The sequence below is a fragment of the Lepisosteus platostomus genome, chromosome 12 (assembly GCF_059453375.1).
Source record: "Lepisosteus platostomus isolate fLepPlt1 chromosome 12, fLepPlt1.hap1, whole genome shotgun sequence".
NCBI classification, from domain to species: Eukaryota; Metazoa; Chordata; class Actinopteri; order Semionotiformes; family Lepisosteidae; genus Lepisosteus; species Lepisosteus platostomus.
In genome coordinates this window covers 23,415,960-23,431,675 of record NC_142622.1, presented here as the reverse complement: position 1 = coordinate 23,431,675, position 15,716 = coordinate 23,415,960, and the positions used below count along the sequence as shown (strand labels likewise).

Here is a 15,716-nt window from a genome sequence, read left to right as displayed (position 1 = left end):
TTAATTTGCAGTTTATTCTGGCCTCCATCTCAGCTATATGGGCAGTATATTACAGTGTAATTAAGAGTGGTTGATGAGTGAAAATATTTTATGCAGGTTTTCATTTGAAGATTTTAAGATACAGCCCTACCAGTGTATTTTAGAATTTGTATTACTTATCATTCTCATAAAAGATGTTTAAACAGTTTAAAAAAAAAAGGTTCTCGTCCATCTGAAATAGAGCTCCATCCCTACAGATGTGCCTCAATCAGGAGAGGTGAGAAAGTGTAGAAAAGACATTGTGTGAGGAAGGTGAAGAAAGATATGAGATGTGAAAAAAGGGTTAACTGCTGCACAAAGACTTCTTTTGGTACAAAACATTCCATGCTTCAGCACTTTGGAGTTATAGCAAGGTAAGAGATTGATAAGAGATTCCAAGTGTGAGCTACAGACTCCCTTACTATGGGAAGATGAGACCAGCCATTCAAAGTGTTCAAGGTCTTGAGAATGTTCAAACACAGGTGACCTCCCCCCATTACCATGGTAACAGTTAGTGGCAGAAACGGCTGAAGTTTGTTATATAAACTGGACATCTGCACCAATAATCTTTGAACAATTTCTGATTGTATTGTTCATTGCATCCAATAAAACTTACTTGTTCAGCTTCATCTCGGGGTCCAGAACTTATTTGTTTGTTACAACAAAGGGCATGGACTGGGAGTGTAAAATGTGTTCACTCCTAAGTGAAAGCAATTCCCTGTTCTTTACACTACAGGCTGAGGAGAAACATCTGTCGGAGAAGAGCCTCCACTCTCCGTCCTCTCCATCTGTCATTCCAGACCATCTCAAGTGCAACATCCTCAAGGCTCAGATGGACGCTGCCTTCAGAGTGGGGACTCAGGTAGAAATCTGCAAACACAAGATGGTAGACGATTGAGGTTACTCAAGTATTTTTACAATTAACCAGGAGATTCCTCAATGTGTTAACTGCCCAATTTTGCATTTTGTCCAGGTGGTGGCATTAACCTTATGCTGATCTTTTCTAACAGTTTTACCTTCATCATCAGAGTTTTAAACAGAGAAAAAACAGTCCAATACAATATAAGACTAATTTTTGGAATGTGATGGTTGCAAGTTAGTAGACATTGCCCGTAAGGAATTGAAATAAAATGGAAAAATGCTAGTGTTTTATTAAGACGACTTTATAGTTTCATCTGTCAGATTATGCAAAAAAACCTTATATGCAGCTATTCAATGCATTCAACAGGATTTTCTGCCCAAAGTGTATAATCACACTAGGCAAAGTCTAATTTTCATCATCTCTGTGTCACTAGGAGATCTCAGCAGTAAACACTTAGAATGCACTTGAGTCAAGACGTTGCTTCTGTTCATTTTATAAGCCTCTTGTACCATAACTCCTTTTTGTGTCTTAATTACAAAATTATTTTTCTGTTTCTCTGAGCACAATCTGAAAGTAAAGAGCTGTATTTCTTGATCAAACACATTGTGTCATTCTGGCGCACAATCTGCAGGAGTATAGATACACAACGAAGGGATTTTGTTAATCAAGGCAAAAGTTAGTCTTTCTCAGTGAGTGAATTTGTTGAATCATTTACGCAACATACAGCATGATACAGCATGGCTGACACCTAACACACAAAATTGGTGTATTCCTCATAATGTAGTGCTCCTTACAAGTACAGACCAGGATTCTAAGCCAATAAGTGGAGCAAGAAGTGGGCTCGGTTCTCTTTATTAAGTGCATAATGTGTTAAGTAGTAGTTTTCAGGCAGCCTGCCAGGAAAAATCAGCTTTAGGTATTCCCATATACTGTACCTGTCACTACACTCAAGCTGCTTTTACAGTGCACCCCGCTGATAAAAAACAGACTGGTGCTATTCTAGGCTCAAATGCGATTTTTCCACATCCTAGGAGGAGAATGATCCTTGAAACAGTATTGATTCTGAATTACTACCACCTGGCTCTAATTTGTTAACTCCATTGCACAAACCCTGAAAGCCAGAGTAATGAATTAAATGCACTGCACTGCTGCAGAGGATAATCTGTGATTTGTATTGTCAAGGCATTGATGTAGACAGCTCTTTTGTGCATTTTAAATAATTGAAATGTCACGTAAGGCTCCAGGTTTTTTTTTTGTCACACAGTAGATGCTACATTACATTGTGACCTGTCCAGCTGATAACATTCCTATACTCAGCACATCTCTCACATCCAGCACTCATACCCGAGACACCTGTCGGGGAGAAACTGGCATACACATCCTGGTGCTCAGAACGTGCTTTTCTGTTGTTTTACTTCAAATGTCTATCTTGAACCTTTGTCTTCATCATTTTTAATGTTGTAAAACTGCAGTTACATACCACACTCATCATTTAACTCAGTAGTCATCACTTATTGTTGCAATCCTTGCATGTGTTATGTGTTAGTTTCGTTAGTGTTATGGCCTTTGAGAGCTCAATTAAATTAGCAGTTTGCATTTTAACCCAAGTCTTGAACTATATTGAATAGAAACAAAAAGCCACTTTACCCCTCCATAATTATCCCTTAGTCTCTGTAGGTTTCTACAATTCTCTGTAACTTTGCATTGAGACACCTAAAGAGCAAAGTAGTGAAGATCAGTTTATTTCTTTTCTTTTTCTGAATGCATTTGGAGTGGAGAGGAAGGATTGATAGGATTGCATAATAGTTTCTTCTTAGTTTTCTGCTTATTGTAGTGGCAAGGGGCACAATGAGCCTTTTCCCCAGAGATGGGTCTCTCCACACTCTGTCCAAATTAAGATAAAAGCTCACTGGCCTTCTTTTTCCTTTTTAGGCTCTGAAAGAAGAGGGAAGCCCAGACCCCTGGAGAAACTCTGCAGGACAGGAGCACAACGGCAGGTCAGTATAAGAGTTCACCACGGTTACACTCCATTGACATATTTGAGAAAGCAGCTAACATTTTCTTACATTGTCCTTACATTTCTACAAGTAATGCACTACACCACAATGTTTCTATTTATCTGGTGAAAACAGTTCCAGGGATACACTCCCCTAAAGAAAACATGCATTACGTTTTCTATCACTGAGCTATACTTTGTAATTTTCTAAGAACATGAATGATAGTCCCTGTTTGGGTGACAATCGAATTCATCCTGCCCTCACCACTTAAGCTCCACAAAGCTTTTATTAAGTGTGATAATAGCCGTTTTTAGAAAATGCTACTTTGAAAACCTAGTGGTATAGTTATAATTTTAAATTGGTCTTATTGTTTGGATGAATGAGGGTGAAAATAATCTTGTTAAAAATTATTATAGATAATTTTATACAGTATATACACTAAATATGTATTGATCAGTTTCACCAAATTGATCAAGCATTCATGAAGATCTAAAGACATTTGCAGACAATCCCTTTGCATTCTTCCAGCAGGGTGAACTCCAGTTATGATTATGACAGAATGTGCGATTGAACCATTCCATGAATTCCTGTAGGTTTGTTACAATTGAGTGTTTAGTAGATTTGTGTAGATTAAATAAGATAAATTTTAAATGGGTATATACTGTACTGTATAAAAAAATTCACCAGCTTTTTCTTTTGTTATGATTTTGTATTGACTGATAAGTACAATTCCTGTGTATTTTGCTTTTATCTATTTTTTTGGTCATTTAAACAAGTGTTAAGTGGTAGTGTTTTATCTCTTTATTTCAAAAGAGAAGTAGTACTGAGGCAATTGTATGACAGATGTCTCTTGCAGATACAGTATTTGTTCTTGGTAAATAGGTTAATAAAAGAGTTGTCCCACTTTGACTTTAGTTTTTGGAGTCCATAGTCAAAAGTCAAAATAAAAATAAAACATTCTGTTAAAAAAGCAGGGAAAATTTAAACTAAAAGAAAAACTCGGTGTCAGAATCAACTATGTGGAATATACTGAAGAAGAAGGAAACCACAGATATAATTGCCAATTAGCCAAGACGAAGTTGACCATGAAAAACTCCTGCATTTGATGATACAAATATCAGAGCTGTCAAGGAATATCTTAAAATAACAGTCCAGCAACCTCCAGAGTGCAGGGGTGAAGGTATCAAAATGCACAGTTCACAGAAGATTGGGTATTAAAATACACAGTTCAGAAGATTGAGACAGCAGAATTAGATGGCTGCATTGCAAGATGTAAAACTCTCATCAGCACCTAGAACAAAAAAGCCAAGAATCTGCTACAAAACATGAACCACGAGGAAGTTGGAAGAAAGTTTTATGGAGAGATAAAAAGGTAAAATAAAAATACCTAAGATGCTTCAAAGAAAGTCACCTCTTCTGTGAAGCCAGGTGGAGGTCATGTCACGGCTTGTCACTGACTCACATGTCAAAAGGGGAACTGTAGTCCCAATTTCTCAGACCAGTTATTAAATCTTGGTAACAAAATTAATTTATGGTATTGCAAAATTTTACAAATTTAGAATTATCACAATTATCACAAAATCGCGACTTTTTTGAAAATGCTGTACAGTCCTCATTTTGTCACAAATCCCTGCTCTCACCACAGGTGAGAGCAAAATTTTGAGCAAATTGTAGCATGAAATGGCCCTTCCTGCTCACTAATCACCGTAATGCCTAATGTAATGTGATGTACGAGCAAATTAAGTTCAGGTTGTACAGCAGACATTTCACCACAGGAATTTCGTTGTGGTTTTCAGTGCACATTGTAAATCTGAAATACTGTATAAAAATAGCATTGCAGTTTCCTTTTAATTAGTGATGTAAATGATTATAACATCAACTGAATGAATTTGGACATTTACTGAAACATTTTGTTTACAAAAAATACATGAAAATGCTTCTATACCTATTGGGCAACACTTCACCAAGCAACATGACAGTAAAGCAAAATATACAGCCAATGCAGTCCAGGATTTTATCAGACTGGCCAAGTCAGTATCTAGATATAAATCCAATTGGCAAAAAAATCTCAGATGATTAAGGGGTTTTCTTTTAAGTCATTGAGTCATAGACGTCAGTTTTATTACTGTACTTCAAAGGCATACAACCAAATGCTTTATTTTGCACTTCTGACATTACTTAGAGTGATTGTTCCCCAATATTTAAGATCACTTCAAATTAAACATTTTGACGGCTTTGCTGTCTCAACACTTTTGGAGGGCGCTGTACAGCTTAAAAACAGCCCAGGTGTTATTGGGTTTTTAACAACCTATGAATTTTCTCAGTATCTTTGCCTTTATATACAGTACACAAAAAGCATACAGTAAATAGACTTGTTTAGATGCTTCTACTTCTCAGCATTATGAAATAGAGTTCATTTATATTGTCATTGTCATAAATATTTGCAAACCCTTGACCTCCCTCCCATTGCTATAGGAATATTACTACAGCACTCTGCATGGGGCACATACTTTAGATTGCAGAGTGTCTCTTGGCAGAGTCCCAGGCCTGTACAACCGAGGTTCAGGTCAGAGCTAAGGATCTGTATGTTTAAAGGACTCTGAGAGAAAGCTGAGCACAGCACTAAACTGACAGTGGAATCTAAAACACTTTCTTTTGATGATTAAAAGCATGTCATCCCAAGACTTTCCTGGTTAGTTTCCAGTAACAGTCATATTGTTTTGGATCTAATAAAGACGTTACATCTTTTGCTGGATACACTATAATGATTTGTGTCATTTCTTGCTAGCAATACCTCTGAAGAACAGAGTTGTTAAACCTTTATTGGCATTTCACTATGCAGGAATATTTTTGAAGCACCAGCCTTGTTTTTTAAAACTCTGACAGGTCATTTACATTATTCACTTATTTCATGGTTTGTACAGTAGACTGTTTGTAGCCTAGATGAGATACTTTTTGTGGCCTGTTATCCCTGTTATCCCTAAACAGCAAAAGGTCTAAGTAAGTTCTAACACTGGCAATGTCAAGTTGAAAATCAAACTTAAAGCTTTAAGTTCCTTGTAGCATAATTAATTGTAGGGATGACTTGAGCAGTGAAGGTTTTTAGTATATTTTGTCTTGTATCTACCTACTATCAAAATTCACTGGAGGAATTCAATGGAGGATGGCATGAAAACAAGAGATTTCATTTTTTAAGTTAAAAAGCAGAAAAAAACACACTGAAATGACTGCTGCTGTCTGTGGCTCTGTACTGTATGTAGAGGGAGGGTTTTCTTATTTCACTTTTTTTTATTTTGAGCTCTGGTAACAGCCGAGACTGCTGTGTATTGTGTATTTTAAAACAAAGTATCCCCTCTGGTTTAAATGATTTGGAACATGGTGAAAAAAGCCTTCTTTAAAATATTGATCACACAACCTTTTGTTAGGCCCTGTCTTAGTGTTTTAGAGTGTCAAGGTGGTGATTAAAAATTTACTTTTAACTGTGTGAAGAATGAAGAACTATGTGTGTTATTTGTTGTCATGGAAACTGTAAGAAAGAATTCTGTTGAAGTTGGATTAGGCCTTTTAAAGGCTTCAGCTGCCTCTGACACCCATGCACTCAAAAGATGGAGTATGTTCATGTACAGTATAAAAACTATTAATTGAAAATATGATTACATTAAATGTTATGAAATTAAGGAGCATAAACAGAAATGTGGTGATATACTTTTTTCTCATCCAGTCCTATTTCACTTATAAATATAATAAACCCAGCTTATTAATTTATGCTTTACAATATATTAAGAATAAATAAGTCATTTCTTAACAACTTGATATTCAAATACTGTGTTTACATCCAGAAAGCTATTATTAAAGAGGAATCAGGAGATACATATTTGCACAAAGAGCTGTAGGAGTATGGAACAGCCTATCCAGGGATGTTGTTGATGCAGGTTTCCTGGAATCCTTCAGTAAATTTATGCATGAGATCCTTCGATCAAAAAGTACTAGAAACCCAAAAATAGAATACTGCTCAAATAGTTTTCTATCCCTTTTTAACTTTTTTATGTTCTTCTGTTGTCAGTTATGTCATGTTTGCATTGAGAAACATTTTCTATTTTATGTTTTGATCCCATCAGACTGTGTTCTAAATTTCACATTTTAATTAAAAAAATTGTTAAATATAATCAGAGCAGAGAAATTTAATGAAATTTGAATACAATGTCTGAAGGACTTAAATTGTAAAAAAAATGTATTATCTTGGAAAAGCTTGGAAAATGTACATAAATCTGGAAGATTAGAATAAGAACAACAGGTCAGGAGAGTCTTACATTACTGTATAAAATGAGTACATTTAGAGACAAGAGGAGAGGAAAGATGTGGGGGGAATTGGTAGGATAGTCTGGAGATTCAAATATGGAAAAAATTAATCATTAAAACACTTTACAATTAAAAAGAGAAACCCTTCTTTGAAAAAAGTTAAGAAATGTGTGCGCATGTATCAATGCTTTCAGTGGTGTGTCTGATTAATTATGCCAAAGATCACACAATCAGATGGAATAAAATTGTCATGCTTATTAATAAAATTGCCTTTGAATCAGCCCCCTAGATGCGCAATTGGTAACTTTTTGTTACCTGCAGAGTTTGTGCCAGATCCCTTAATTACAGAAGATTCCTGGACATGTCACTGCTCAGCCTGAGCCTGTGCTAAATTGATTGTAATCAGCTTCTAAAGAGGACTGTAAGGACTTTGCTAAATTAACTTAATTATTTAATTGCCATGGAAATGCAGTTCTGCAACCATTCTAACATAATTAATTAAGACGGTGATGATGGTATGCCTGCTTGTTTCTGTGTGCTTGTGCATCTGTCTGTATGTAATGTTCCATTTATAAACAATGCAGTTATTGACTTAAGGCAACCATTTCAGTCTCAGTAGTCTGTTCTTATTTGTTTAAAACCTAATCTTTCATTCTCCATTTCCTTATTTTTTAATGTATAAAGTTATCCTTATGAGTGTCTTGTGTAACTTCACTTCCATGTCATTGAAAGTGAAATTTCAAATGAACGAAATGTTCTAATTTATTCTGTTTGTCATTGTTTCTGCTAATACAATTGACTTAAAGTGTGATTTTTTTTACATTTGCATAGCTCCTGTTGTATTGGATAGCCTCTGACATTTTGAGTGACTCCTATTGCCATTTCTGCTGCTGTGGTTTGCCTTCATAGTTATAATAGAAGCTGCTTGGAAGAGCCTCAAAGGTACTAACCTCAGGTGTCCACAGACTTGAGAGAAATAAACAGAGAAACCCTATATCACCCTGCAACTCACAACTTGCAACCCACTAAGCAGGTGTGAGCCTGGTCAGTACCTGGGTTGGAGACCTACTGGGAAAGCTAAGGTTGCTGCTGGAAGAGGTGTTGGTGGGGCCAGCAAGGGGCGCTCACCCTGCAGTCTGTGTGGGTCCTAATGCCACAGTACAGTATATTGATGAGGATGCTATACTGTAAAAAAGGCGCCGTCCTTTGGATGAAACGTAAAACGAAGTTCCTGACTCTCTGAGGTCATTAAAAATTCCAGGATGTTTTTCAAAAAGAGTAGGGGTGTCCTGTCCAAATTTCCCCCTTGCCTTTACCAATCATGGCCTCCTAATGATCCGCATCTCTTTGAACTGGCTTCATCACTCTGTTCTCCTCTCCACTAATAGCAGGTGTGTGTTGTGCGTTCTGGTGCACTAAGGATGCTGTCAGATCATCCAGGTGGGTGATCCAGTCAAGATCTGTTACACCGTTGAACCCTTGACTTAATAGTGGGATTAATGTAAAACTTTTGACTGTTCTTAAACATGTTGGAAGTTACCTTTTAACTATTACTTGAGTAACATAAAATACCTTCAGTTAGGTTATTAACCTCAGCTGGAAATAAAGCCTGCAGGTGTTTGCCCTCCAGGACCAGGATTTGGAACACCTGCTGTCAAGGTCTCCATTAAAAATAATGCTACAATATTTGCCTCATTACTTTTCACAAATCTCATCTTTGTAAAAGAACTCAGTCTGAAATCATATCTTTTCTAAAGTATGTGCACCAGCTCACTCTTTCTGATGATACCACACTGGAAATTAGGCTTTGTTTAAAAAGAATTAAAGCTGCTGTTTTTATATTGTAATATTTTCGGGTTCCGCGAGGACTGACACAGTGATTCAGACTCTCGTTTGAATGAGAAACGGCGCTTTTATTTTTCAGATAAGAGTCCGGCACAGCAAGCACAACCACCACTCCCGCGCACGCACAGAGGAAGAGAACACGAGAGAGCCAGAGCGAGAGAGCACAACACACTAGGGTCTATTCGGGTACAGTTACACAGGGATAGGGTGGCTATTGGGTACAAGTATAAAAAAGGGATGCGAAACCAGGGAACTATTTACATGAATCCAGGCGATCTCACCACTCTGTACACCCGTTTTGCAATGGGTCAGCTGCACTGGTCAACGGCCTTCCTAGTCCCCATCCTGGCCTCTACTACTCCCACCCTGCCCCTCGCCGCGTACCCCAGCCGGGCGCACTTCGGCCGCAGCGCCAGTTGAAGGCGCTACACTATTTATATTTTATATTTATTGCCAAGTATGTTGTATGTAGATCAGGACAGAATCATCACTCAACCTAGCCATTTACCAGCTTTTAATGCTTTGAGATAGTAAATATTCCTGCTTTTAAATATTCACATTTTAGCTGATACTGTCTCCCATGAAGACTAGCAAAATATTTTGCCTTATTTGTTCTAACTTATATAAATAGGGAACGTTTTTCCAGTATTCTCATTTATCTAGTCTTTCTTCTACAGAGGCAGCTGCACGTGAGGCATCTTTATCCCGTCTGAGCAAAAAGAGACAATTCAGAACATGACAACCTAAATGTCCTGGCATTGATGGCATCCTCCATGAAATTGTTCTGACTTTCTTTGACCCTTGTTATGCCCCCTTCTGATTGAAGATATAGATACTGTCATTTAAAAGGATTAGTTTTTGAGGAGTGTTTTGTTTTTTGTTTTTCATTTAACTGCTGTTATACCTTCTGTATGAGCCCCCGCCTCGCTCTGTTGGTAGAGCATGAGACTCATAATCTCAGAGCAGTGGGTTTGTGTCCCACGTCGTGCACCAGGTCCTCCATATTGGAGGCTGGGCACAAGGCTAACAACCCTGTCCCATAAAAAACGAATGTTACAGAAACAGCAACAGCATGTTGCTGCCCCTAAGTGCCGGAAGTCATAAGGGGCAAACATCCATCCATACCTTCTGTATATGACTGAAAAAACAAAGATTCTGTGGTACTATCCTGGATGTTGTTGCACTATCTCTCTGACGAATGTTGTAGTTTTTGACAGTTCAAATTTATTGTGGGAAATGAGTTGCTGTACTCAGTCACCTGACCAGTTACTGTAAGATGTAATATATGCAGCTTGCACTAGAGGGTAGCCCTTAATGCACATCCTACTGTATGTAGTGTATGGCCACAATATACAAGATAACATTTATGAAGAAGAGCAAAGGGCAAAGAGGAGATGCATTTGGGAACAGGAGAGCTTCACTTTGTGAATGAGGTTCTGATGAAGGTAATGCCTGAGTTCCAGGAAGTTGCTGAAAAAGGTAAGAAACACAAGAAAAAGCAAAAGTAAACATAATCTGTGCTTAACGAAGAGAAGAATTTGGGTTCCAGTTTAGAGAATAAGAACAAGGAGGACAAGAAGTCCTTTCCTCTAAGAAGAGAATGGGGGAAGGAGCCATTTTTGTGAGAGCTACAGGAGGGAAAGACAATTGGAATTGAGCTGCTGTGTTCACGAGTACTGAGAGGAGAAGAGAGACAGCGTGATTCCCACACTGTTGATTGGGCCATCAGCCAGTCTGAGAGCAAGCAGAAGGCTAATTTGAAGAAACTGCTCTGGGAGTACAGTACATGGAGTAATGAATTGAAGGAGAAGAGGGAGGCCCTGCAGTCAGAACTGCAGCAGATGGAAAGCCGGTAAGGCATAGCAGTATGAGGATGAAGGCACGCTAAAAAGGCATCTGAACAAAGGGAGTGAAGAGCTGAGGAAACCCAATAGCAACACCAGCAACCTCCAGACTGATCAGGAGAAGGCCAGGCAGGAGATGAGACTGCCCCCACTGTATAGAATGTTAAGGAGCAGCCGCTGAAATGGTGGAAGATGGAAACGATGGAGGCATCTCGGATATGTATATGATATAAACTCATAGATATGTTATTATTGTATAATATATTAGTAAGACCTCATTTTGAATGTTTTGTACAGTTTTACTCAACATGTTACAAAAAAGATATTGCTGCTCTGGAATCTAGAGACGACTACGAAAGGGATGTCCTACATTGACCTGATGAGGAACTGAACCTTTTTAATCTTGAAAAGAGGAGACTATGAGGCGACCTGATAGAAGTTTGCAAAATCTGAGCCATTAACAATGTCAGCCCAGTGGATGTCTTCTGAATGAACAGTGAAAACACAAACCAGAAAACACAAGATGAAACTATGTGGAAGTACATTTAGAACTGAGAACAGAAGTTTAACTTGGCAAATGTTTGTGTAAATACTGTATGGAACACACTGCCTAGCCATGTTATACGCTGGCTTCTCTCAGGAAACAGCTAGAAGTATCAATTCACTGCTGAAATGAGCTAAATGGTCTAAATGGTCTTTTCTCATTTTAAACTTTCCTATGTTTGCATGCTTCATTCAGTGGCTCCAGTAAGTTTTGATGTATATTTTCCAATATACAGAAACCAGAATTAATTATATTAATGCTTATGGCTGAAAGCTAGGTTATCTAAAACCAGAAGTAAGGTATATGGCGAGACACTTGCAGAGAGTATTGAAATTGTGTGAAGGCATTTGGTTTCATTATGTCATTATGTTCATTGAGATGGGAGTTACTGATCTCTACAATACTTTGTGAGGGTACTATGCTCTGCACTGTGTGAGAGGGTCTGCTCTCACCTGTTTCCAAAACTCAAATAATAATAATCTCTTTATATGGGCCAGGATTCTGAACTCAGTTATATCGCCTTCTGTAATTTGCATATCTTTAAATGTTAAGTATGTAATTAGCAGTTTCCCTGACTGTCGGGGCACATTTTGATACAACTGAGGGAAGGAACTGAATTAGTGTACATTAAATGTTTTGCATTATTAGTCTTTTTATAATACGAGGAACAAACTAATGGGAAACCTGATGAGAAACTGGAAATAGAATAGTAAATAAAAAATAGAAGTGTACATTGCCCTCCAGATGTGTTAATGCCCCCAATTCACTAAGAATAAAAAACACTATAGAATAATGAGTTACAGTATGATTAAGTAATGTTTCTTGATTAAAACATTTCTATAAATGTTATACTGTAATCGCTTTATGTTGCACAAAGTCAAATCTGCCAAAATTAAAGAAAAATAAGAAGAATTAAGAATCCCTTGTAAGCCATCTCGTTTGCTGCTTAAACTTTTTCTTTTCTCAATGTGGTTTTACCTTGAAGCTGCAAGAATGGCTTTCAGGAGAAACACACTTGAAGTGTCTGGAATGCTTCATTACACAGTCTCAGCATCATTAATCAGGCTGGTAGATGGTTTCACTTGGCTGAGCTCTGATCCCACAAGAACACCAGCAGCAATCAGCTTCCTCAGTTCCTGCCAGTCTACACAGAAATTGTACTCTCTAGAAGGATCAGATGTGAACTAAAGGTTACAGTCCAGTTATTGAGATGCTTTTTCAAAGTTTTGTGTCAGAGCAGATGGATATTTTGGAGCACCAAAGGCTCAGTCGGACTCACGTTTTCTTGTACAAGAGCGCTTGGCTCTTCTTCTTGAAGATCAAACAGGTTAAAAAAATTTGACCACAATTTGTAACAAAAACAGCAAAACTGCTTTTTCTTCCACATCTTCCAACGTGTGCTATTTTATTATAGTGTAATTACAACTTGTGATGTAAAGTTCCTGTTTTCACATTAATATTCTTCCACCTGATCCTGGTCCCCTGACACGTCTTCTAACTTAAGGCTACTGTACCCCTGATTGGATTTCTGAGAAAAAACTTACTTCAGAAAGCAACTTTGAGACAGTTGCCTACCTCAGCTTTTGCACTGGTTGACTCTACCCTGGTTGTTTGTTTACTAAATCCCTCTTCATTTTTGTGCTTGATTTTCAAAACAGGTGTCCAGTGTCGCCACAGGAGACAGCCCCATCGAGTACAGCAACGGAGAAGCAGGGCGTTCGTCCAGCTCGCACAAAGAAACTGATAAGGCAGTACAGCTTGTGAGTGATTCTGTTCAACCAGGACTTCACTCACTGCTCACAATAATAATAATAATAATAATAATAATAATAAACTTTATTTTATATAGTGCCTTTAAAGGTGGCTTCTCAAAGCGCTTTACAAAATGACAACAACAATAAATAAAAAGAATACACAAGATAAAACACAATTACAATACACAGAGGAGACCGTGGATGGTGGTACTACAGTAAGTATAGTAGGACTAGAGGGGTAAAGAATCAAGTTCAAGTTTATTGTCAATAATCTCATAAACATGGTATATGGTATAACAAAATGCTATTTAGCTAGCTCTCGGACATAAGTAGTGCAAAGAAAACAAACAACAACAACAATACAATTGTGTAACAAAAGAAAGACAGAGATAACAGGCAGTGTGCAAAACAACCAAAAGTTAACAGGTTATGTTAAAAAATATGCATCAACAGAATGAAATAAAGGGATAGAAATTATGGGGAGTGAGCTTTTGACATGTATGGTAGAGGTAGATTTTCAATGTGTGTTTGGGTTTTTGGTAAGAAAGAAAGAAAGAAGGCACTGTGAGGTTCAGATCATAGGTGAGAGTGAGAGTGAGAGAGGCTGGGAGTTTAATAGTTTGATAGTGCGGGGGTAAAAACTGTCTCTGAGTCTGGTAGTCCGTGCTCGAATGCTCCGGGACTGTTTTCCAGATGGTAGCAGATCATAAAGTCTGTAGCTGGGGTGTGTGGGGTCTTTGATGATGCTTAGAGCTTTCCTCAAGCACCGTCTGTCATAAATGTCCTGGATAGATGGGAGGGTAACCCGCTTTGCGGTCAGCAGCACTGCAGTTGCCATACCACACTGTGATCCAGCCTGTCAGTGTGCTTTCTGTAGTGCATCTGTAAAAGTTAGTGAGGATCTGGGGACATATCTTAGCCTTCTTCAACCGTCTTAGGAAGTACAGGCGCTGTTGCGCTTTCTTGATCAGACAGGTGGTGTTGAGAGACCATGTGAGGTCCTCGGTGATATGGACGCCAAGGAATTTAAAGTTACTGACCCTTTCCACTTCAGTCCCGTTGATGTGGATAGGGGCATGTCCGGTTTGCAGTTTCCTGAAATCAACGATCAGCTCCTTGGTTTTGCTGACGTTGAGGGTGAGGTTGTTGTCATCAACGATCAGCTCCTTGGATACCAAGGATACCAGAGAGTCACCTTCTCTAAACTCCTTCAAATCCAGACTCAAAAGCTTCTTCTTAAGAAGAGCCTTTACTTAATGTAACCAGTTAAGTAAAGGCTCTTCTTAAGAAGAAGCTTTTGAGTCTGGATTTGAAGGAGTTTAGAGAAGGTGACTCTCTGGTATCCTTGGGCAGAGAGTTCCAGAGCTTGGGGGCATAACAGGAGAAGGCCCCGTCACCCATAGAATGAAGACGGGCTTTTGGGGACAGATAGGAGACCAGAATTAGAAGAGCGAAGGAAGTGGACCTTACAATAGAAACACACAGGGGGGCTAGAGAACCACATTCATTTTCCCACCTTCACTGAGCTCGGTGAAATTGGTACAGTGCTAGCCAGTTACCTTATATGCCATCTGACACTTGAAAAAGTCAGCATATAAAGAGGTCATTAATAAATGAGGAGAAAACTGAAGAAAAAGGTGAAAAGTAATATGTTGAGGAATTTGCCTGGAAGTAATCACTTTTAATGCGGCTTAATTATTTGTGCTTCTGCAGACTTGTGGCATGCCTGCTCCTGGAAGCTATGCCACTCACAATAAGAAAAGACCACAGTGCCCCCTAGTGTGTGGTGATGGAAATGACACCTAAGTTTGTACCATTTTGAAGGATTGGAAATGGTTTAGAAATCATAGCTGTTTATCAGTATATAGTCTGACTCCTTGCTATTTTTCTTACTTTTTTCACATTTCAATATTTTCTGCTTACTGAATATGCAGATCTGTCTCCAGAAGCACGTTTGTGACTTTTTGGTCAAGTATGGATAGTCATTGTGGTCATGTTTAGTCACTTCCATAACACACACTTCAGAAAATTACAGGGGTAAAAACTCTTTGACAGTTATTGTTGGAAAGCGTTATGTGAGCCATGCACTTACCATACATATTTAGCTATGTCCATCTTTTTACAACTTAATGGATTTCCCTTTGTGAACATTTTTTCAGTGTCTTAATTTTACTAAAATAAGTGTTGGGATGAAAGTCGCAAATGTTTTTTCACATAAATCTATAGAAAACTAAAACATTAGAGTCTCAAACACATTTCAGATCCTCATAAAAATGGACAACATCATAACGTGCCCTGTTCGATGCTTTCCGTTTTATGACCTGTACAGTAGATTGTGCGGCTCCAATGACAGCACCATGTTTTCTGTCCCCTAGCAACCATGAGGACGAGGATGACCTACCGGCTGCCCTAGCAGCGATTTCCTCCCAGAGCAGCACAGGCAAAACAGCCTCTGAGAGCTCCTTCGAGGTGCAGGTCCAGCCACCCATCTGTGTCAAGGTATCCATTTCCTCCCCAGTGTTGGCTCCACTATTGTCTTACCTACCAAGGTTT

General features: G+C 38.4%; 1 protein-coding gene across 4 annotated transcripts in view; it reads left to right on the top strand.

Moving 5' to 3' along the window:
* Positions 1-15,716, top strand: part of epb41l4b (erythrocyte membrane protein band 4.1 like 4B) — a 161,738-nt gene that overhangs the window by 122,333 nt on the left and 23,689 nt on the right. For all 4 annotated transcript variants that reach the window (XM_088601442.1, XM_088601441.1, XM_088601443.1 and 1 more), the window contains 4 exons: positions 755-880; positions 2,813-2,877; positions 13,068-13,169; positions 15,539-15,662. In XM_088601442.1, the coding sequence (XP_088457568.1) occupies positions 755-880; positions 2,813-2,877; positions 13,068-13,169; positions 15,539-15,662 (417 nt within the window). The remainder of the gene's footprint in view (positions 1-754; positions 881-2,812; positions 2,878-13,067; positions 13,170-15,538; positions 15,663-15,716) is intronic.